The 23,521-nt window shown below is 46.8% G+C and overlaps 1 protein-coding gene across 7 annotated transcripts in view; it reads right to left on the bottom strand.

Moving 5' to 3' along the window:
- Positions 1 to 22,136, bottom strand: part of fgfr3 (fibroblast growth factor receptor 3) — a 279,237-nt gene extending 257,101 nt beyond the window's left edge. For 2 of the 7 annotated variants that reach the window (XM_045723814.1, XM_045723818.1), the window contains exons 1-2: positions 21,333 to 22,136; positions 5,839 to 6,067 (exon numbers count right to left, since the gene is read on the bottom strand). In XM_045723814.1, coding sequence (XP_045579770.1) covers positions 5,839 to 5,986 — 148 coding nt within the window. In that variant the 5' untranslated portion in view covers positions 5,987 to 6,067; positions 21,333 to 22,136. The remainder of the gene's footprint in view (positions 1 to 5,838; positions 6,068 to 21,332) is intronic. The other 5 variants (XM_045723812.1, XM_045723817.1, XM_045723813.1 and 2 more) reach the window with 4 other exon arrangements.
- Between the last annotated feature and the right edge of the window lie 1,385 nt (positions 22,137 to 23,521).

The raw sequence follows: 23,521 nt of genomic DNA, 5'->3' as shown, positions 1-23,521 counted from the left end.
TTGTCGTCGTTCAGCCGCGACTCCGTGAAGCATAACATGTTACAGTTTTTAATGTCCCGTTGGTAGTTTAATCTTCCGCGTAACTCGTCGATTTTATTAAACAACCACACAGTCACAGCCCAGTAAGCTGGACAACATCAGAAATTCATACAGATGGGGCCCAAAACAGCACAGAAGAAACCAGAAAACATCCTGTAACCAAAATATCCAAACACTCTTAGATAACTTCCTGGATAGCACATCCACTCACAGTAAAGAAGACATCAATCTATAAGTATAAACATCAACTAAATATTCAGGCAAACAGCAAAAGAAGCACAACTGAAATTGATACAAAAAATCTATTAAAAATACCACAGATGACAACTAATTTGATGCAGATTGTAAAACTATAAGGACAAAACTTAGAACACTATCAAAGGAAAAGCACAAACCCAAATAATGGTGAATTACGCCTTCATTACTGTGAGACTTTAAAACTCTATAAACGAACACTCAGAACCAAAAAAGCACACACAGTACACCAGCAAGCAGCTAACACTAATTGAGGAGTCCATAAACACAAACAACTTCTGACAAAATTGGAAAAAACGAAACAAAATCTAAACTAGAGGAATTAGCGATACAAAATGGTGACACATGGACACTCTATAACGCTGTTCAAATTGATGCAAACGCAGAACAATGCCAAATAAGAAGTTGAATGGATTAGAAAAAGCTATAAAGGACCAATCAAAATCCATTGGACTCCCCAATTACTGAATTGGAGCTCTATTAGAAACTTCAGGCCCTCAAATGTAAAAAAGCATGCGGACCTGATGGCATCCTAAATGAGATGCTAAAAATGTCAATTTGCTATATTAAAACTGTTTAATATTATTCTGAGTGTAGGTTATTTCCCTGACATCGGGAATCAAGAACTCATAACCCCAATCTTTAAGAACGGAGACAAATTTGACCCTAACAATTACAGAGGGTTTTGTGTGAACAGTGACCTGGGGAAGGTTTTCTGTAGTATTATAAACGTAAGAGTTTTAAACTTCCTTAATAAGCAAAATGTCTTGAGTAAAAGCCAAATTGGATTTATACCGAAACATTGCACGACCAATATTTACACCCTACACACCCTGATAGATAAACATGTTTACCAAAATAATACCAAAATATACGCTTGCTTTATCAACTTCAAAAAGTAATTTGATTATATTTGGCATAAAGGACTGTTCTACAAAGTTATTGAAAGTTGTGTAGGGAGTAAAACATATTTCATCATTAAATCAATGTATACTGGCAATACGTGCAGCATCAAAATTGGCAACAAAAAAAACTGAATTCTTAAACCAGAGGCGGGGCCTTCGCCTGGGTTGCAATCTGAGCCCTGCACTCTTCAATATTTATGTCAACGAATTTGCTACCATTCAGGAAAAATCCTCAGCCCCTGGTGTTAGTCTCCACAATTCAGAGGTTAAATGCCTACTCTTCGCAGATGACCTATGCCTGCTGTCACCCACAGCACATGGCCTACAGCAGAGCCTGGACCTGCTAGAGCAGTACTGCCAGACCTGGGCCTGGGCAGTAAACCCCCACAGCACATGGCCTACAGCAGAGCCTGGACCTGCTAGAGCAGTACTGCCAGACCTGGGCCCTGGCAGTAAACCCCCACAGCACCTGGCCTACAGCAGAGCATGGACCTGCTAGAGCAGTACTGCCAGACCTGGGCCCTGGCAGTAAACCCCCACATCACCTGGCCTACAGCAGAGCCTGGACCTGCTAGAGCAGTACTGCCAGACCTGGGCCCTGGCAGTAAACCCCCACAGCACATGGCCTACAGCAGAGCCTGGACCTGCTAGAGCAGTACTGCCAGACCTGGGCCCTGGCAGTAAACCCCCACAGCACATGGCCTACAGCAGAGCCTGGACCTGCTCGAGCAGTACTGCCAGACCTGGGCCCTGGCAGTAAACCCCCAAAATACTAAAATAATGAATTTTCAGAGAAGATCCAGAACTCAGGGAATTAGACCAAAGTTATCAATTGGTACAAAATATATAGAGTACTGTACACACTACAATTGAGGTTTAAATATATAGAGTACTGTACACACTACAATTACTGAGGTTTAAATATATAGAGTACTGTAAACAGTACAGTTCCTGAGGTTTAAATATATAGAGTACTGTAAACAGTACAGTTCCTGAGGTTTAAATATATAGAGTACTGTCCACACTACAGTTCCTGAGGTTTAAATATATAGAGTACTGTACACTATAGTTCCTGAGGTTTAAATATATAGAGTACTGTCCACACTACAGTTCCTGAGGTTTAAATATATAGAGTACTGTCCACACTACAGTTCCTGAGGTTTGAATATAAGCTCTATTGGACACCTAAATGAGGAAGTGAACGAACTGAGAGAGAAAACACGCAGGGCATTCTACACCATTAAAATACGAATTCAAATTGAAATACCTATAAAAATGCACTTTATAGCGGCGAGGTGTGGGGTCCACTTGCAAAACAAGATTTTACCCAAAGAGACAAACACCCCATTGAAACCCTGCATGCAGAGTTCTGTAAGATTCTCCCACATGTCCAGAGGAAAACTACAAACAATGCATGCAGGGCAGAATTAGGCCAATATCCACTAATAATAAAAACTCAAAAAAGGGCAATTAAGTTTTGTAAACATCTAAAATACAATGACCCCCTCTCATATCATTGCCAAGAGCTGTGCAAAGAAAAGAGTCCCCTCATCCAGCTGGTCCTGGGGCTGAGTTCACAAACCTGTTCTACTAACACACTGAAGCCTCAGGACCCTCATCCAGCTGGTCCTGGGGCTGAGTTCACTAACCTGTTCTACTAACACACTGAAGCCTCAGGACCCTCATCCAGCTGGTCCTGGGGCTGAGTTCACTAACCTGTTCTACTAACACACTGAAGCCTCAGGACCCTCATCCAGCTGGTCCTGGGGCTGAGTTCACAAACCTGCTCTACTAACACACTGAAGCCTCAGGACCCTCATCCAGCTGGTCCTGGGACTGAGTTCACAAACCTGTTCTACTAACACACTGAAGCCTCAGGACCCTCATCCAGCTGGTCCTGGGGCTGAGTTCACAAACCTGTTCTATTAACACACTGAAGCCTCAGGACCCTCATCCAGCTGGTCCTGGGGCTGAGTTCACAAACCTGTTCTACTAACACACTGAAGCCTCAGGACCCTCATCCAGCTGGTCCTGGGGCTGAGTTCACAAACCTGTTCTACTAACACACTAAAGCCTCAGGTTCAGAACATCCAATCAATCAGAATAAAACAAATTACAACAGTCAAAACTAAACTACATTACCTATTGGGAAACACAAGCACAAACACAAAGCAAAGCAAAATGCTAAATCGACAGTAAACCATGGCAAAGTATTTGACCATGGTTACCGTTCAAAACCTTAGAAAAACCTTGACAAAGTACAGGCTCAGTGAGCACAGCCTTGCCATTGAGAAGGGTAGACACCAGCACCAAGAGGACCCACAGCCATACACCACCAGCCACGTCCCCCACCAGTCGACCCCTCCCCAAACAAACCCTAGCCACACCCTATATAGGCCCCCCCAGATCAGTCTTATGCCCCCCCATGCCTCCCGCCCCTGCAGCAAGGACCTCAACATGACAACCACACCTATGCCCAGGCCATGAGCAGACCAACCCCCACTAACGCACCCCTCAAAGCCCCATCCTGCGACCTGAGAGGTACGTATCAGATGCTCAACATGCTCTGCTCACACCTACTGTGATGGTCTGGGCCTAAACCACACAAAAACAACACTAGACACCACAGAACACAAAATACAAAATACAGACATTGTCATCCTACAAGAAACATGGTATAGAGGAGATGGACCAGAAATTAATAAGAACATTATCTCAACAGAGAAAAATGTGTGCTACCTATATCCCCCCAATAGAATCCCCATACTTTAACGATGACAGAGTCTCTCAGAGCGTTAACAGTCAGCCCACTGACACCCCTATCAGACCACAGTCAGCCCACTGACACCCCTATCAGACCACAGCAAAATCACAGTCTACTTGAACAGAGCAATACTCTGTTCAAGCTAAAGGAACGGAATAATATTAAGAAATGCTATAGATGGAAGGAAAGTAGTGTGGAAACCTACCAAAAATACAAATAGCCAACAACAAATTCAATCCCTTTTAGACAACTTCCCGGACAAAATATTTTACTGTAATAGTGAAGGTGTAAACTTGGCAGTAGAAAACCTAAACAGTATTTTTTACTTTTCAGCTTCCCTATAAAATCTAAAAGGTGTGGGTGGAAAAACATTTTTTTACATTTTAGTCATTTAGCAGACGCTCTTATCCAGAGCGACTTATGCATACATTTCATGCATTTATTTTATTTATTTTTTGTACTGGCCCCCCGCGGGAATTGAACCCACAACCCTGGCATTGCAAACACCATGCTCTACCAACTGAGCCACAGGAAAGACCAGACGATGTCATCAAATCGTGGGACACAAATAACGAATGTGCCGTGAAAACGTGAGCTAAATATTCAGATTGATTTCCCCTTAGAGTGAAACAGCGGAACAACTTGAGCTGAAGTCTATTAAATATCTACACTGCACAAAAATATAAACACAACATGCAACACTTTCAAAGATTTTAGTGAGTTACACTTCATATAAGGAAATCAGTCAATTGAAATGAATTCATTAGTTCCTAATCTGTGGATTTCACATGACTGAGCAGGGACGCAGCCAATGGGTGGGCCTTGAGCCTATTGGGAGCCAGGCCCACCCACTGAGGAACCAGGCCCAGCCAATCAGAATGAGTTTTTCCACACAAAATGACTTTATTTCAGACAGAAATACTCCAGAGTTTCATCAGCTGTCCGGGTGGCTGGTCTCAGACAATCCCACAAGGGAAGAAACCGGATGTGGAGGTCCTGGGCTGGCGTGGTTACACGTGGTCTGCGGTTTTTAGGCCGGTTGGACGTACTGGAAGATTCTCTAAAACGACATTAGAGGCGGCTTATGGTAGAGAATTTAACATTCAATTCTCTGGCAACAGCTCTGGTGGACATTCCTGCAGTCCCTCAAATCTTGAGACATCTGTGGCATTGTGTTGTGTGACAAAACTGCACATTTTAGAGTGGCCTTTTATTGTCCCCCAGCACAAGGTGCACCTGTGTAATGCTCATGCTGTTTAATCAGCTTCTTGATATGCCACACCTGTCAGGTGGATGGATTATCTTGGCAAAGGAGAAATGCTCACTAACAGGATGTAAACAAATTTGTGCACAAAATTTGAGAGAAATAAGATTTTTGTGTGGATAGAACATTTTTGGGAATTTTTATTTCAGCTCATGAAAAATGGGACAAACACGTTACATGTTGCATTTATATTTTTGTTCAGTATATATTTTTCTGTTTATTTATTTTCCCTTTCATACTTCAGCTAATTGCATATTGTTACAACATTGCCAATAATATAACATTTGAAATGTCTATATTCTTTTAAAACTTTTGGGAGTGTAATGTTTGCTTTTAATTTCTGATCGTTTATTTCACTTTTGTTTTTTATCTATTTCACTTGCTTTGGCAATGTAAACATGTTTCCCATGCCAATAAAGCCCGTTAAATTGAATTGAATTGAAAACAGAGAGAGAGCGAGAGAGAGATTTGTATATTATCTACCTCACTTGCTTTGGCAATGTTAACATATGTTTCCTGTGCCAATAAAGGCCCTTGAATTGAATTGAGAGAGTGAGAGAGACAGAGAGAGAGAGAGAGAGAGATGAAGAGATAAAGAGGACTGTATTTACCTGTGGGCAGTACTGTGGGTAATCTGGCTGTAGAGACGGAGAGAGGGAATAGGAGGATGGAGAGCCAGAGAGAACACCACATAGCAACTATTCCTCTGGTCACCGTAGCTACACGCTGAGCTACTAGACCTGTCTCCGACTCAGGCATCGTACCGGTGCATCATGGGTATCCAACAGAATCACCGCCTCCGTCACCATAGAAACAACCCCAGATATACCTCTCACTGTCCTGAAACACAGAGACACAACAGACAGACAGTCAGTCACTCAGTTAGACATACAAACAGTCACTCAGACAGATAGTCACTCAGTCAGACAGTCACTCAGACAGACATACAAACAGTCACTCAGTCAGACAGTCACTCAGTCAGACATACAAACAGTCACTCAGTTAGTTAGTTACTCACTCAGACAGACAGTCAGTCAGACAGTCACTCAGTTAGACATACAAACAGTCACTCAGACAGACAGTCACTCATTCACTCAGTCAGACAGTCACTCAATCAGTTAGACAGTCAGACAGACAGTCAGTCACTCAGACAGACAGACAGACAGACAGACAGTCAGTGAGTCAGTACAGTACAATACAAATCTTTAAAACAGGGTTAGTTAACTGTTATGTAGTAGGTAGGTGAGTAGAACACCTGTTTAGGAGAGGTGCTGGCTAGCAAAGTAGAACACCTGTTTAGGAGAGGTGCTGGCTAGCAGAGTAGAACACCTGTTTAGGAGAGGTGCTGGCTAGCAGAGTAGAACACCTGTTTAGGAGAGGTGCTGGCTAGCAGAGTAGAACACCTGTTTAGGAGAGGTGCTGGCTAGCAGAGTAGAACACCTGTTTAGGAGAGGTGCTGGCTAGCAGAGTAGAACACCTGTTTAGGAGAGGTGCTGGCTAGCAGAGTAGAACACCTGTTTAGGAGAGGTGCTGGCTAGCGGAGTAGAACACCTGTTTAGGAGAGGTGCTGGCTAGCGGAGTAGAACACCTGTTTAGGAGAGGTGCTGGCTAGCAGAGTAGAACACCTGTTTAGGAGAGGTGCTGGCTAGCGGAGTAGAACACCTGTTTAGGAGAGGTGCTGGCTAGCAGAGTAGAACACCTGTTTAGGAGAGGTGCTGGCTAGCGGAGTAGAACACCTGTTTAGGAGAGGTGCTGGATAGCAGAGTAGAACACCTGTTTAGGAGAGGTGCTGGCTAGCGGAGTAGAACACCTGTTTAGGAGAGGTGCTGGCTAGCAGAGTAGAACACCTGTTTAGGAGAGGTGCTGGCTAGCGGAGTAGAACACCTGTTTAGGAGAGGTGCTGGCTAGCAGAGTAGAACACCTGTTTAGGAGAGGTGCTGGCTAGCAGAGTAGAACACCTGTTTAGGAGAGGTGCTGGCTAGCAGAGTAGAACACCTGTTTAGGAGAGGTGCTGGCTAGCAGAGTAGAACACCTGTTTAGGAGAGGTGCTAGCAGAGTAGAACACCTGTTTAGGAGAGGTGCTGGCAGAGTAGAACACCTGTTTAGGAGAGTTGCTGGCTAGCAGAGTAGAACACCTGTTTAGGAGAGGTGCTGGCTAGCAGAGTAGAACACCTGTTTAGGAGAGGTGCTGGCTAGCAGAGTAGAACACCTGTTTAGGAGAGGTGCTGGCTAGCAGAGTAGAACACCTGTTTAGGAGAGGTGCTGGCTAGCAGAGTAGAACACCTGTTTAGGAGAGGTGCTGGCTAGCAGAGTAGAACACCTGTTTAGGAGAGGTGCTGGCTAGCAGAGTAGAACACCTGTTTAGGAGAGGTGCTGGCTAACAGAGTAGAACACCTTTTTAGGAGAGGTGCTGGCTAGCAGAGTAGAACACCTGTTTAGGAGAGGTGCTGGCTAGCAGAGTAGAACACCTGTTTAGGAGAGGTGCTGGCTAGCAGAGTAGAACACCTGTTTAGGAGAGGTGCTGGATAGCAGAGTAGAACACCTGTTTAGGAGAGGTGCTGGCTAGGTAGAACACCTGTTTAGGAGAGGTGCTGGCTAGCAGAGTAGAACACCTGTTTAGGAGAGGTGCTGGCTAGCAGAGTAGAACCGTTGTCATTCAGTTCCATGATTAGTGAGTATCAGGGTAGATTTATAGAACTATTGTTCAACCCTTATTGTACACTTTTATCCACCTTCCAATATTTCATGGATTGAACATGACAACTTTCAGGATGAATCAAACCGCTGTATTTTGATTCATCAATACTTTCCTAACCTCAAAATGCGCCTAAATAATATCCAAGATCAGAGTATTTTAAAATCTACCCGTTGGTTTTGAAAACAGCGACAAAGATGCACAGATATCTTTCTTTAATTGATCCCTATTTTCTAAACCCGTTCTCTCCATGTATTCCAGTGAGTCAGTCCACCACAAAATTATAATTAAAGGTGCACCCTATTTAAAGGGATGGCTTAAGATAAATGTACTGAAAACTCCATTGAATGAAAACTCCACGAAAAATTATGTTGGCCAGCAAAGAGGAGGGTTTTCAGCAGTTGAATTACATTTATTCAGTGCGCAAGGGAACCACACCTGCAAAAGTGTTACACACCTTCACAAGGTAAGTCTGAAAAACAGGTGTAATTTTCTAAGTCGGAAATCGGGGCCCCCACTGAACATCGCCGACCCAATTGCGCTGGCCCAACCAGAGAGTCACGCAAGAGCTGTCTACCTGAATCCCTGACGTCCCCATGTACACCCACATCCAACACTGAATCCCTGCCGTCCCCATGTACACCCACATCCAACACTGAATCCCCAACGTCCCCATGTACACCCACATCCAACACTGAATCCCTGCCGTCCCCATGTACACCCACATCCAACACTGAATCCCTGCTGTCCCCATGTACACCCACATCCAACACTGAATCCCTGCCGTCCCCATGTACACCCACATCCAACACTGAATCCCTGCCGTCCCCATGTACACCCACATCCAACACTGAATCCCTGCCGTCCCCATGTACACCCACATCCAACACTGACCGCACATTCTGTCAATGCACATGAGGTCAGGTTACCAGACAACTAGAGACTTGATAAGTAATAGTAGGTTTGTCTAGTCGGTTCTGTAAAATAAAGATGAAGCTCGGCCCTTACTGAGCTGACCTGGCCTGACTTCAGTCTATGTAGTTGACTCTATACACGCCTCTGGTCTGTCTGTCTGTCTGTCTGTCTGTCTGTCTGTCTGTCTGTCTGTCTGTCTGTCTGTCTGTCTGTCTGTCTGTCTGTCTGTCAGCTATCTCAAATAAAATAAAATGTTATTAATCACATGCGCTAACAGTGAAATGCTGAATACAACAGGTGTAGACCTCACAGTGAAATGCTTACTTACGAGCCCCTAACCAACAATGCAGTTAAAAAAATACAGATAAGTCTGGGTAGCCATTTGATTAGATGTTCAGGAGTCTTATGGCTTGGGGGAAGAAGCTGTTAAGAAGCCTCTTGGACCTAGACTTGGCGCTCCGGTACCACTTGCCGTGCGGTAGCAGAGAGAACAGTCTAGGATGGCTGGAGTCTTTGACAAATTTTAGGGTCTTCCTCTGACATCGCCTGGAATAGAGGTCCTGGATGGCAGGACACTTGGCCCCAGTGATGTACTGGACCGTTCACACTACCCTCTGTAGTGCCACTGCGTTCAGAGGCCGAGCAGTGATGCAACCAGTCAGGATGCTCTCGATGGTGCAGCTGAAGAATCTTTTGAGGATCTGAGGACCCATGCCAAATCTCTTCAGCCTCCTGAGGGGGAATAGGTTTTGTCACGCCCTCTTCACGACAGCCTTGGTGTGCTTGGACCATGTTAGTTTGTTAGTGATGTGGACACCAAGGAACTTGAAGCTCTCAACCTGCTCCACTGCAGCCCCGTCGATGAGAATGGGGGTGTGTTCGGTCCTCTTTTTCCTGTAGTCCACAATCATCTCCTTTGACTTGATCACGTTGAGAAACAGGTTGTTGTCCTGGCACCAGGCCATGCAGTCATGGGTGATCAGGGAGTACAGGAGGGGACTAAGCATGCACCTCTGAGGGGCCCCTGTGTTGAGGACCAACATGGCGGATGTGTTGTTACCTACCCTCACCACCTGGGGGCGGCCTGTCAGGAAGTCCAGGATCCAGTTGCAGAGGGTTGTGTTTCATCTCAGGGTCCTTAGCTTAGTGATGAGCTTGGAGGGCACTATGGTGTTGAACGCTAAGCTGTAGTCAATGAATAGTATTCTCACATAGGTGTTCCTTTTGTCCAGGTGGGAAAGGGCAGTGTGGAGAGCAATAGAGATTGCGTCATCTGTGGATCTGTTGGGGCGGTATGCAAGTTGGAGTGGGTCTAGGGTTTCTGGGATGATGGTGTTGATGTGAGCCATGACCAGCATTTCAAAGCACTTCGTGGCTACAGACGTGAGTGCTACGGGTCGGTAGTCATTTAGGCAGGTTACCTTGGTGTTCTTGGGCACAGGGACTATGGTGGTCTGCTTAAAACATGTTGGTATTACAGACCCAAAGCTGGCTTGCTTCTGAAGCTAAGCAGGCTTGGTCCTGGTCAGTCCCTGGAATGGAGACCAGATGCTGCTGGAAGTGGTGTTGGAGGGCCAGTAGGAGGCACTCTTTCCTCTGGTCTAAAAAAAATATCCCAATGCCCCAGGGCAGGGTGCCCTGTGCAAGGGTGCCGTCTTACGGATGGGACGTTAAACGGGTGTCCTGACTCTCTGAGGTCATTAAAAATCCCATGGAACTTATCGTAAGAGTAGGGGTGTTAACCCCGGTGTCCTGGCTAAATTCCCAATCTGGCCCTCATACCATCATGGTCACCTAATCATCCCCAGCTTACAATTGGCTCATTCGTCCCCCTCCTCTCCCCTGTAACTATTCCCCAGGTCGTTGCTGTAAATGAGAATGTGTTCTCAGTCAACTTACCTGGTAAAATAACGGTAAAATAAATAAATAAATAAAAACTCAGACAGGGAGAGATTGAAAATGTCAGTGAAGACACTTGCTAGTTGGTCAGCGCATGCTCGCAGTACACGTCCTGGTAATCCGTCTGGCCCTGCGGCCTTGTGAATGTTGACCTGTCTAAAGGTCTTACTCATATTGGCTGCGGAGAGTGTGATCACACAGTCTTCCGGAACAGCCGGTGCTCTCATGCATGTTTCAGTGTTATTTGCCTCGAAGGGAGCATAGAAGTAGTTTAGCTTGTCTGGTAAGCTCGTGTCACTGGGGAGCTCTTGGCTTTGCTTCCCTTTGTAGTCTGCAATAGTTTGCAAGCCCTGCCACATCCGACGAGTGTCAGAGCCAGTGTAGTACGAGGATAGAATTATGGTCAGATTTTCCAAATGGAGGGTGAGGGAGAGCTTTGTATGCATGTCTGTGTGTTTAGTATAGGTGGTCCAGAGTTATTTTCCCTCTGGTTGCACATTTAACATGCTGATAGAAATTTGGAAAAACTGATTTAAGTTTCCCTGCATTAAAGTCCCCAGCTACTAGGAGCTCCTCCCCTGGGTGAGCGTTTTCTTGTTTGCTTATGGCGGAATACAGCTCATTCAATGCTATCTTAGTGCCAACCTCTGACTGTGGTGGTATGTAAACAGCTAGAAAGAATACAGATGAGAACATTCTCGGTAGGTAGTGTGGTCTACAGCTTATCATGAGATACTCTACCTCAGGCAAGCAATAGCTCGAGACTTCCTTAGATATCGTGCACCAGCTGTTGTTTACAAAAATACACAGACCCCCGCCCCTTGTCTTACCAGACGCCGCTGTTCTATCCTGCTGGTTCAGCGTATAACCAGCCAGCTGTATGTTGATATTGTCGTCGTTCAGCCACGATTCCGTGAAGCATAAAATGTTACAGTTTTTAATGTCTCGTTTGGTAGTTTAATCTTCCGCGTAACTTGTCGTTTTTATTCTCCGAAGATTGCACGTTTACTAGCAGAATGGAGGGAAGTGGGGGTTTATTAGATCGCCTACGAATTCTCACAAGGCAGCCCGACCTTCGCCCCCTCTTTCTCCGACTCCTCTTCACGCAGATCACAGGGATCGAGGCCTGTTCCCGAGGAAGCAGTATATCCTTTGCGTCGGGCTCGTCAGAGTCATGAAAGGAAAAAAAGGATTCTGCCAGTCCGTGGTGAGTAATCGCAGTCCTGATGTTCTGAAGTTATTTTCGGCGATAAGAAACGGTAGCGGCAACATTATGTACAAAATAAGTAAACACATAAGTTACAAACAACGCAAATAAACGAACAAAAAAAACACAATCGGCTGGGGGCACGTAAAATGTCTGTCATCTTCTACGGCACCGTCTGTCTGTCTGTGTGTGTGTGTGTGTGTGTGTGTGTGTGTGTGTGTGTGTGTGTGTGTGTGTGTGTGTGTGTGTGTGTGTGTGAGAGAGAGTGTGAGAGGGAGTGTGTGTGGCCTCAGCACCATGCTGACTGTTTGTATAAGTCAGAGGACTTGGAATGTTCAAGAGTACAGAACTACAAGAGCCCAGAAAAGCACACATATACACGTGCGAACTCGCCACACACACACACACACAACCCTGAAACGTACACTGTTAGCTTAAATCTCTATTTAAACAACAGCCTTGGTAGACAGACAGACAGACAGACAGACAGACAGACAGACAGACAGACAGACAGACAGACAGACAGACAGACAGACAGACAGACAGACAGACAGACAGACAGACAGACAGACAGACAGACAGACAGACAGACAGACAGACAGACAGACAGACAGACAGACAGATAGATAGATAGATAGATAGCTCTGGGTACAGAGAGGTGTATTGTAGACACACTCCAGTGAGAGAGAGGCTGTGTTGTCTTAACACTCGTGTTTTTCTTTCCTCCTTACCCACTCCTGCCTCAGCACATTCTGCAGCCCTGGCAGGGTTAGGGTAGCTCTACTGTACACACACTGACTACAGCTCTGGGTACAGAGAGGTGTATTGTAGACACACTTCAGTGAGAGAGAGGTTGTGTTGACTGCAGCCCTGGCAGGGTTAGGGTTAGGGTAGCTCTACACACACTGACTACAGCTCTAGTATACTGCCTTACAAAAAGGATCAACGCCATGTTTTTTTTTTGTACTGCAAAATCTGACTTCAGCTCTTCCTTCGGTCCTCAGCAGACTGGAGGTCCGAGCAACTTGCTCTGACAGACGGAGGTTTGCGGCTCCCATTATTTGTCTGTCTAGACAGACATGTATTTCTGATCGACTGGCTTGTTCTTGTGTCAAGAAACTAAATACCACATTAATCAGATAATATAACTGGCCATTTTAACAGTTCAAAGATTTTTTACCAAATTCGTAGATACTGTGTTTTGCCTTTATAGGGCAGTGTCCAGCTCAAGTATACTGTCGCCCTTTAGCCCTGTAGCTCCGAGGTCCTCTAGTCCTGTAGCCCTGTAGCTCCGAGGTCCTCTAGTCCTGTAGCCCTGTAGCTTCTAGCCCTGTAGCTTCTAGCATTCTTGCACTCTAGCCCTGTAGCCCTCTAAACCTGTAGCCCTGTAGTCCTCTAGTCCTGTAGCCCTGTAGTCCTCTAGCCATGTAGCTAACTAGCCCTGTAGTCCTCTAGCCATGTAGACATGTAGCCCTCTAGCCCTGTAGCCCTCTAGCTTTGTAACCCTCTAGCCCTGTAACCCTCTAGCCCTGTAACCCTCTAGCCCTGTAACCCTCTGGCCCTGTAATCCTCTGGCCCTGTAATCCTCTGGCCCTGTAGCCCTCTAGTTTTGTAACCCTCTAGCCCTGTAGCCCTGTGGCCCTGTAGCCCTGTATCCCGTATCCCTCTAGCCCTCTATTCCTGTAGCCCTCTAGCCCTGTAGCCCTCTAGTCCTGTAGCCCTCTAGCTCTCTAGCCCTGTAGCCCTCTAGCCCGGTAGCCCTCTAGCTCTCTAGCCCTGTAGCCCTGTAGCCCTCTAGCTCTCTAGCCCTGTAGCCCTCTAGCCCTCAAGCCCTGTAGCCCTCAAGCCCTGTAGCCCTCAAGCCCTGTAGCCCTCTAGCTATCTAGCCCTGTAGCCCTCAAGCCCTGTAGCCCTCTAGCTCTCTAGCCCTCTAGCCCTCAAGCCCTGTAGCCCTCTAGCTCTCTAGCCCTCTAGCTCTCTAGCCCTGTAGCCCTCTAGCCCTCAAGCCCTGTAGCCTTCTAGCTCTCTAGCCCTGTAGCCCTCTAGCTCTCTAGCCCTGTAGCCCTCTAGCCCTGTAGCCCCGTATCCCTCTAGTCCTCTAGCCCTGTAGCCCTGTAGCCCCGTTTCCCTCTAGTCCTCTAGCCCTGTAGCCCTGTAGCCCTCTAGCTCTCTAGCCCTGTAGCCCTCAAGCCCTGTAGCCCTCTAGCTCTCTAGCCCTGTAGCCCTCTAGCCCTCTAGCCCTGTAGCCCTCTAGCCCTGTAGCCCTCTAGCTCTCTAGCCCTGTAGCCATGTAGCCCTCTAGCCCTCTAGCTCTCTAGCCCTGTAGCCTTGTAGCTCTCAAGCCCTGTAGCCCTGTAGCTCTCAAGCCCTGTAGCCCTCTAGCTCTCTAGCCCTGTAGCCCTCTAGCCCTGTAGCTCTCTAGCCCTGTAGCCCTGTAACTCTCTAGCCCTCTAAGATGAAAACAGGCTGCGCGTCTCTCTCTCTCTCTCTCTCCCTCCCTCCCTCCCTCCCTCCCTCCCTCAGCTAGCTGCACATTACATCACTCTCAGTTAGGAGGGGAATGTTTGTCTGTGGCTTAAGATAGAAAAAGTAATAAACTGATAGAGAGAGAGAGAGAAACAAACTGATAGTATATCTGTGTATATCTGGGCTGAATTCTCAGCTGAAGAGGCAGCGTGTAGTAAGAACCCTCAGCTTCTAGAACAACACAGACAGTATGACTGGGACACACAGAGAGAAGCAGTATGACTGAGACAGACAGAGAGAAGCAGTATGACTGGGACACACAGAGAGAAGCAGTATGACTGGGACACAGAGAGAGAAGCAGTATGACTGAGACAGACAGAGAGAAGCAGTATGACTGAGACAGACAGAGAGAAGCAGTATGACTGAGACACACAGAGAGAAGCAGTATGACTGAGACAGACAGAGAGAAGCAGTATGACTGGGACACACAGAGAGAAGCAGTATGACTGGGACACAGAGAGAGAAGCAGTATGACTGGGACACACAGAGAGAAGCAGTATGACTGAGACAGACAGAGAGAAGCAGTATGACTGAGACAGACAGAGAGAACCAGTATGACTGAGACAGACAGAGAGAACCAGTATGACTGGGACAGACAGAGAGAAGCAGTATGACTGGGACACACAGAGAGAAGCAGTATGACTGGGACACACAGAGAGAAGCAGTATGACTGGGACAGACAGAGAGATGCAGTATGACTGGGACAGACAGAGAGAAGCAGTATGACTGGGACACACAGAGAGAAGCAGTATGACTGGGACACACAGAGAGAAGCAGTATGACTGGGACAGACAGAGAGATGCAGTATGACTGGGACACACAGAGAGAAGCAGTATGACTGAGACAGACAGAGAGATGCAGTATGACTGGGACAGACAGAGAGAAGCAGTATGACTGGGACAGACAAAGAGATGCAGTATGACTGGGACACACAGAGAGAAGCAGTATGACTGAGACACACAGAGAGAAGCAGTATGACTGAGACAGACTGAGAGAAGCAGTATGACTGAGACAGACAGAGAGAAGCAGTATAACTGGGACAGACCGAGAGAAGCAGTATGACTGAGACAGACAGAGAGATCCAGTATGACTGAGACACACAGAGAGAAGCAATATGACTGGGACAGACAGAGAGAAGCAGTATGACTGGGACACACAGAGAGAAGCAGCATGACTGAGACAGACAGAGAGAGAAGCAGTATGACTGGGACAGATAGAGAGAAGCAGTATGACTGAGACAGACAGAGAGAAGCAGCATGACTGGGACAGACGGAGAGAAGCAGCATGACTGAGACAGACAGAGAGAGAAGCAGTATGACTGGGACAGATAGAGAGAAGCAGTATGACTGAGACAGACAGAGAGAAGCAGCATGACTGGGACAGACGGAGAGAAGCAGCATGACTGAGACAGACAGAGAGAGAAGCAGTATGACTGAAACAGACAGAGAGAAGCAGCATGACTGAGATAGACGGAGAGAAGCAGTATGACTGAGACTGACAGAGAGAAGCAGTATGACTGGGACAGACAGAGAGAAGCAGCATGACTGAGACAGACAGAGAGAAGCAGTATGACTGAGACAGACAGAGAGAAGCAGCATGACTGGGACAGACAGAGAGAAGCAGCATGACTGAGACAGACAGAGAGAGAAGCAGTATGACTGAAACAGACAGAGAGAAGCAGCATGACTGAGATAGACGGAGAGAAGCAGTATGACTGAGACTGACAGAGAGAAGCAGTATGACTGGGACAGACAGAGAGATGCAGCATGACTGGGACAGACAGAGAGAAGCAGGAAAACGAACAAACAGGCTGCAGGTCCAGGCTCCTCTCTCCCCTGCTGTCGACCCACAATGGACCGACTTGTCAGTGGTAAAGACTGATTGGTCAGTGGAGAGAGAAACTACTGTCGACCCACAATAGACCGACTGGTCAGTGATCAGATTAACTACTGTCGACCCACAATAGACTGACTGGTCAGTGATCAGATTAACTACTGTCGACCCACAATAGACCTACTGGTCAGTAATGAGATTAACTACTGTCGACCCACAATAGACCGACTGGTCAGTGATCAGATTAACTACTGTTAATTTCTCTACCATAAGCCAGCATCCAATGACGTTTTAGAGAATTTGGCTGTGCGTCCAACCTGCCTCACCACTGCAGACCACGTGTATGGTGTCATGTGGGCGAGCAGTTTGCACATGTCAACATAATGAACAGAGTGCCCCATGGTGGCGTGGGGTTATGGTATGGGCAGGCATAAGCAACGGACAAAGAACACAATTACATTTTATTGATGGCAATTTGATTGCACAGAGATACCGTGACAAGATCCTGAGGCCCATTGTCATGCCATTCATCCACTGCCATCACCTCATGTTTCAGCATGATAATGCATGGCCCCATGTCTCAAGGATCTGTACACAATTCCAGGAAGCTGAACATGTCCCAGTTCTTCCATGGCCTGCATACTAACAAGACATGTCCCTCATTGAGCATGTTTGGGATGCTCTGGATCAACATATGCAACAGCGTGTTGCAGTTCCCGCCAATATCCAGAAACTTTGCACAGCCATTGAAGACTGGCTTTCTGATCCACACCTATCTTTTTTAAGGTATCTGTAACTCATGACTAACATTGACCTCCCCATGACTCTAATTGCCTTCCCCATGACTCACATTTCCCCCCATGACTCATATTGTCCTCCCCATGAATCATTGCCCCCCATGACTCACATTGCCCTTTCCATGACTCACAACACTCATATTGCCCCCCCATGACTCACATTGCCCCCCATGACTCATTTTGCCCCCCCATGACTCACATTGCCCCCCATGACTCACATTGCCCTCCCCATGACTCACAACACTCATATTGCCCCCCCATGACTCATATTGCCCCCCATGACTCACATTGCCCTCCCCATGACTCACATTGCCCCCCCATGACTCATATCGCCCCCCCATGACTCACATTTCCCCCCCATGACTCACATTGCCCCCCATGACTTATATTGCCCCCCATGACTCACATTGCCCCCCATGACTCACATTGTCCCCCCATGACTCACATTGCTCCCCATGACTCATATTGCCCCCCATGACTCATATTGTCCCCCCCATGACTCACATTGCCCCCCCATGACTCACATTGTCCTCCCCATGACTCACATTGCCCCCCATGACTCATATTGTCCTCCCCATGACTCATATTGTCCTCCCCATGACTCATATTGTCCTCCCCATGACTCACATTGTCCTCCCCATGACTCATATTGTCCTCCCCATGACTCACATTGTCCTCCCCATGACTCATATTGTCCTCCCCATGACTCATATTGTCCTCCCCATGACTCACAACACTCATATTGTCCCCCCCCATGACTCACATTGTCCTTCCCATGACTCATATTGTCCTCCCCATGATTCACATGACTCACATTGCCATCCGAATTACTCACATGACTCATATTGTCCTCCCCATGACAAATATTGTCATCCAAATGATTCACATTGTCCTCCCCATGAATCACATGACTCATATTGTCCTCCCCATGACTCACATTGCCCCCCATGACTCATATTGTCCTCCCCACGCCTCATATTGTCCTCCCCATGACTCACATTGTCCTCCCCATGACTCACATTTCCCCCATGACTCACATCGTCCTCCCCATGACTCACATTTTTATCGCCTTGATGGCTTGTTTTTGCTACGGTTTGGTGACGGCTTGGTTTGGCTAAGGTTTGGTGATGGCTTGGTTTTGCTACGGTTTGGTGACTGCTTCGGTTTGGTGAGGGCTTGGTTTGGTAACGGCTTGATTTGGCTATGGTTTGGTGAAGGCTTGGTTTGGCTACGGTTTGGTGATGGCTTATTTTGGTGACGACTTGGTTTGGCTACGATTTGGTGAAGGCTTGGTTCGGCTATGGTTTGGTGACGGCTTGGTTTGGCTACAGTTTGGTGACAGCTTGGTTAGGCTACGGTTTGGTGACAGCTTGGTTTGGTGGCGGCTTGGTTTGGCTATGGTTTGGTGATGGCTTGGTTTGGCTACAGTATGGTGACGGCTTGGTTTGGCTACAGTTTGGTGACAGCTTGGTTTGGCTACAGTTTGGTGACGGCTTATTTTGTTGACGACTTGGTTTGGCTACGATTTGGTGAAGGCTTGGTTCGGCTACGGTTTGGTGACGGCTTGGTTTGGCTACAGTATGGTGAAGGCTTGGTTTGGCTACAGTTTGGTGACAGCTTGGTTTGGCTACGGTTTGGTGATGGCTTGGTTTGGCTACAGTATGGTGACGGCTTGGTTTGGTGATGGCTTGGTTTGGCTACAGTATGGTGACGGCTTGGTTTGGCTACAGTATGGTGACGGCTTGGTTTGGCTACAGTATGGTGACGGCTTGGTTTGGCTACAGTATGGTGACGGCTTGGTTTGGCTACAGTATGGTGACGGCTTGGTTTGGCTACAGTTTGGTGACAGCTTGGTTTGGCTACAGTATGGTGACGGCTTGGTTTGGCTACAGTAAGGTGACGGCTTGGTTTGGCTACAGTTTGGTGACGGCTTTGTTTGGCTATGGTTTGGTGACAGCTTGGTTTGGCTACAGTATGGTGACGGCTTGGTTTGGTGACGGCTTGGTTTGGCTACGGTTTGGTGACGGCTTGGTTTGGTGGCGGCTTGGTTTGGCTACAGTATGGTGACGGCTTGGTTTGGCTACAGTTTGGTGACAGCTTGGTTTGGCTACGGTTTGGTGACAGCTTGGTTTGGTGGTGGCTTGGTTTGGCTACAGTATGGTGACGGCTTGGTTTGGCTACGGTTTGGTGACGGCTTTGTTTGGCTATGATTTGGTGACGGCTTGGTTTGGCTACAGTATGGTAACGGCTTGGTTTGGTGACGGCTTTGTTTGACTACGGTTTGGTGACGGCTTATTTTGGTGACGGCTTGGTTTGGCTACAATTTGGTGAAAGCTTGGTTTGGCTATGGTTTGGTGAAGGCTTGGTTTGGCTATGGTTTGGTGAAGGCTTGGTTTGGCTATGGTTTGGTGACAACTTGGTTTTGCTACGATTTGGTGAGGGCTTGGTTTGGCTACGGTTTGGTGGCGGCTTATTTTGGTGACGACTTGGTTTGGCTATGGTTTGGTGAAGACTAGGTTTGGCTATGGTTTAGGTCTTTCTTCGATTTCATTATCAATTAGTCGTTGGCTCTCACTAAAAAGATAGGCCCACAAATGTTAGGCTTGTAAAATTAATAATGGTATTACATTTAGTCCAATGAAAAGACCTAGGAGTAGGAGGTTATTCGATTAAGGCAGCCCGCCGCACCTCTCTGATTCAGAGGGGTTGGGTTAAATGTGGTAGACACATTTCAGTTGAATGCATTCAGTTCTACAACTGACTAGGAATCCCCTCCTTACCCCTTTCCCTTATTGCTCCATTTGGAAGACTAGCCCAAACATCCACTACGGCTCTCAGACTGACTGGGGAGAGGGGTCTCCTGTAGAGGATGATGTGCTGTTCACCGTGGCCTTCATCAACCTTCATTCACAGCATCCTCATATCTGTCCAGATGGGAGATGAACACGGCTGAAGGCGGTAGCTTAGTAGCATGGTACGGTAAGGCTGGTGAAACACCGTTGAGGCACAGTCGGGTGAAGGAAGGGTAATTTTGCACTGTGTGAAACGTCACATTCACCAGAGAACAGAGGTTGGCAATTATTTTACTTTATAGATACTAAAAAAACTCATTTTAGAGTGTAGATGGACACAACCGTAGTTAACTGAATATTTACTTAGGCTATTTATAACAAAAACATTGTTGCCAAACCTTGACACAATGTTACTTATATTTGGCCTATTGATCATGATGAACCGAATCGAAACTACAATAGATCACGTATGTTATCAATGGTAGGCCATCATTGTAAATAGGTATTTGTTCTTAATAACTGACTTACCTAGTTAAATAAAAGTTGAATATATAAATAAATCAAAAATCCCCGTCTGTAGCAGCCTGTTCAGTTCTGTAAACAGTCAACTATAGCTAACAGATAGAAGAAGCGTGGGTGGGTCTCCGAGGGTTTCCAACACAGTATTACAGTAAATTTAAGCTTGATCAAGTTCGTGCTTGGTGAATCCTTATGGAGGGTGTGACGCAATCGCGGAGCCTCTGGGGCCATGCAGAGGCCAAATTGGGTTTGGTACCGCGTTACCCCGCGCCTCCCAAATGGTATAACAATGCTAAGGGTTCTGCATAACTCCTTATAGCTCTGCATTGACATCATTGGTTGAAGGTAGGTAGGGCGGGAGGTCCTGTATAAATATCAATTCACTTCCTTGACAACTTCCTTCACAACAGCTCTGCTCTGCTTAGCAAAGGGTTATAAGTATACATGGCCTGACTTCTGCAGAGGCCGTATCACAGTAAATGGTGTACGGCCACTGCTGACATCAGATTGTCGGCAGTTTATCGTGGTCCCCATAGCGCACCTGTGCGTCCAGAGCAGACAGCGGTGAACACTGACAGACAGACCCGCTCTCTGCAGCACCTGTCCGGGGGGGACGGGCCACCGGGAACAAAAGAGCTCTGATAGTAGAAAGCTCATCCTGAGACGCTCAGCTCTCTATACGCTCACATACCCGGTTTAAGTTATGTTATGGATGCCGACGGTAACAGTCCAACTGGTTTTTTGTCAACCAACCTGTCTATCTAACTCTCGAAGGCTATAATCAAGGAAGTGCTGCTCTCATGAAGTCGGCTCCAATGTTCACCCAACTTTCTCTCTTATATCGTAACAACAACTATATAATTATAACAATAATAATAACAATAATAGTAATAGTAATCAAATCATATGCAATCATTCTTACCCAAGGAGTGTGATCCTTTTTGTGTGATTCCGTTTTGACAGTGATCCTTTACAAGAGTTAATTATCACCATAAAAATAAACAAAACTGTTCCTCAAAACTGCTCCAAAAACACTCTCTCTCTCTCTCTCTCTCTCTCTCTCTCTCATATATATATATATACATCCGCCTAGAAGTGTTGTAGTTGTAATAATATGCAGTTCTAAAATCAAATCCCAACAAGCAGCCAGTCTGAGCGACTCTTCCACCCGGGCAGAGAGAGATCCCTCCGAAACGATCTCTTCAGTCTTTAAGTCTAAATCCGTTCGCAACCGCGTCGTGTTCAGCTGTTGTATCCGTCCAAGACGACAGTGAGTGACTATATAATCCACATTACTATTTAATCATCTCTCTGGTCTCTGGTCTGTGGACAGTTCCGTAAGGAACCAGGTCGGGACCGGGAGAGAAGGATCAGCTCGTTCCGCTCTGCTGCCTCCAGACTCTGGACTGAAACTGCTGTCTGGTTGTTGGTGAAGTACAGCTCGAGTCCCACGCGGCGCTGCGCGGTCTACCTGATCCTACTGACTGAGGCGTGAGATGAAACCAGCTCCGCTTCCCACATCTCTTTCTCTCCGTGGCGATGTGGGAAACGCGAACTGCAGTCAAGTCGGACAAAAAAAAGATGAGAAAATAGCTTCTGATGTCGCCTGCCAGTACGCTCAAGGCTTTCAGCAGATCAGCGAGTCGGGAATGTTCTGGCGGAGAGTTGGAGAGGAGGAGGAGGAGGAGGAAGGCGCCTCCCACCATCTCTCCTAGAATACAATCAATGGTCGTTATTGGATTGTCTTGTCCAGGCAGATAATCTACACTCACTCGGCACACACTAGGTGCTCTTATAGCACAGGAGGCTGCTAAGGGGATGATGGCTTATAATAATGGCCGGGACAGCGCAAACGGAATGGCATCAAACACCTAGAAACTATGTGTGTTTGATTTATTTGAAACCATTCCACCTATTCTGCTTCACTCATTACCATGAGCCTGTCCTCTCCAAATAAGGTGCCACCAGCCTCTTGTGTCTTATCGACTACAACACTACAACTAAGAAATATAAAACGATAAAGATATTGTGCAAATTTATCAAATAAAAACAGAAATATCACATTTACATAAGTATTCAGACCCTTTACTCAGGAATTTGTTGAAGCACCTTTAGCAGGGATTACAGCCTCGAGTCTTCTTGGGTATGACGCTACAAGCTTGGCACAACTATATTTGGGGAGTCTCTCCCATTCTTCTCTGCAGATCCTCTCAAGCTCTGTCAGGTTGGATGGGGAGCGATGCTGAAAAGCTATTTTCAGGTCTCTCCAGAGATGTTTGATCGGGCTTAAGTCCAGGCTCTGGCAAGAACCTTACAGAAGGACAGCTGGGCCACTCAAGGACATTAAGAGACTTGTCCCGAAGCCACTCGTGCATTGTCTTTGCTGTGTGCTTAGGTCGTTGTCCTGTTGGAAGGTGAACCTTTGCCCCAGTCTGAGGTCCTGAGAGCTCTGGAGCAGGTTTTCACCAAGGATCTCTCTGTACTTTGCTCCGTTCATCTTTGCCTCGATCCTGACTAGTCTCTCAGTCCCTGCCACTGAAAAGAACCCCACAGCATGATGCTGCCACCACCAAGCTTCACAGTAGAGATGGTGCCAGGTTTCCTCCAGACATGATGCTGCCACCACCAAGCTTCACAGTAGGAATGGTGCCAGGTTTCCTCCAGACATGATGCTGCCACCACCATGCTTCACTGTAGGGATGGTGCCAGGATTCCTCCAGATGTGACTCTTGGCATTCAGGCCAAAGAGTTTAATCTTGGTTTCATCAGACCAGAGAATCTTGTATCTTAAGGTCTGAGAGTCTTTAGGTGCCTTTTGGAAAAATGAAAGCGGTCTGTCATGTTCCTTTTACTGAGGAGTGGCTTCCATCTGGCCATTCTACCGTAAAGGCCTGATTGGTGGAGTGCTGTAGAGATGGTTTTCCTTCTGGAAGGTTCTCGCAATGCCACAGAGGAACTCTAGAGCTCTGTCAGAGTGACCATCAAGTTCTTGGTCAACTCCCTGACCAAGGCCCTTCTTGGTGGTTCCAAACTTCTTCCATTTAAGAATGATGAAGGCCACAGTGTTCTTGGGGACCTTCAAAACTGCAGAAAAGTTTTGATACCCTTCAC

This window comes from Salmo salar, chromosome ssa09, assembly GCF_905237065.1.
Source record: "Salmo salar chromosome ssa09, Ssal_v3.1, whole genome shotgun sequence".
In the NCBI taxonomy this organism is placed as follows: domain Eukaryota; kingdom Metazoa; phylum Chordata; class Actinopteri; order Salmoniformes; family Salmonidae; genus Salmo; species Salmo salar.
The sequence above is the reverse complement of the archived record's forward strand: the minus strand, read 5'-3'. Positions and strand labels throughout refer to the sequence as shown.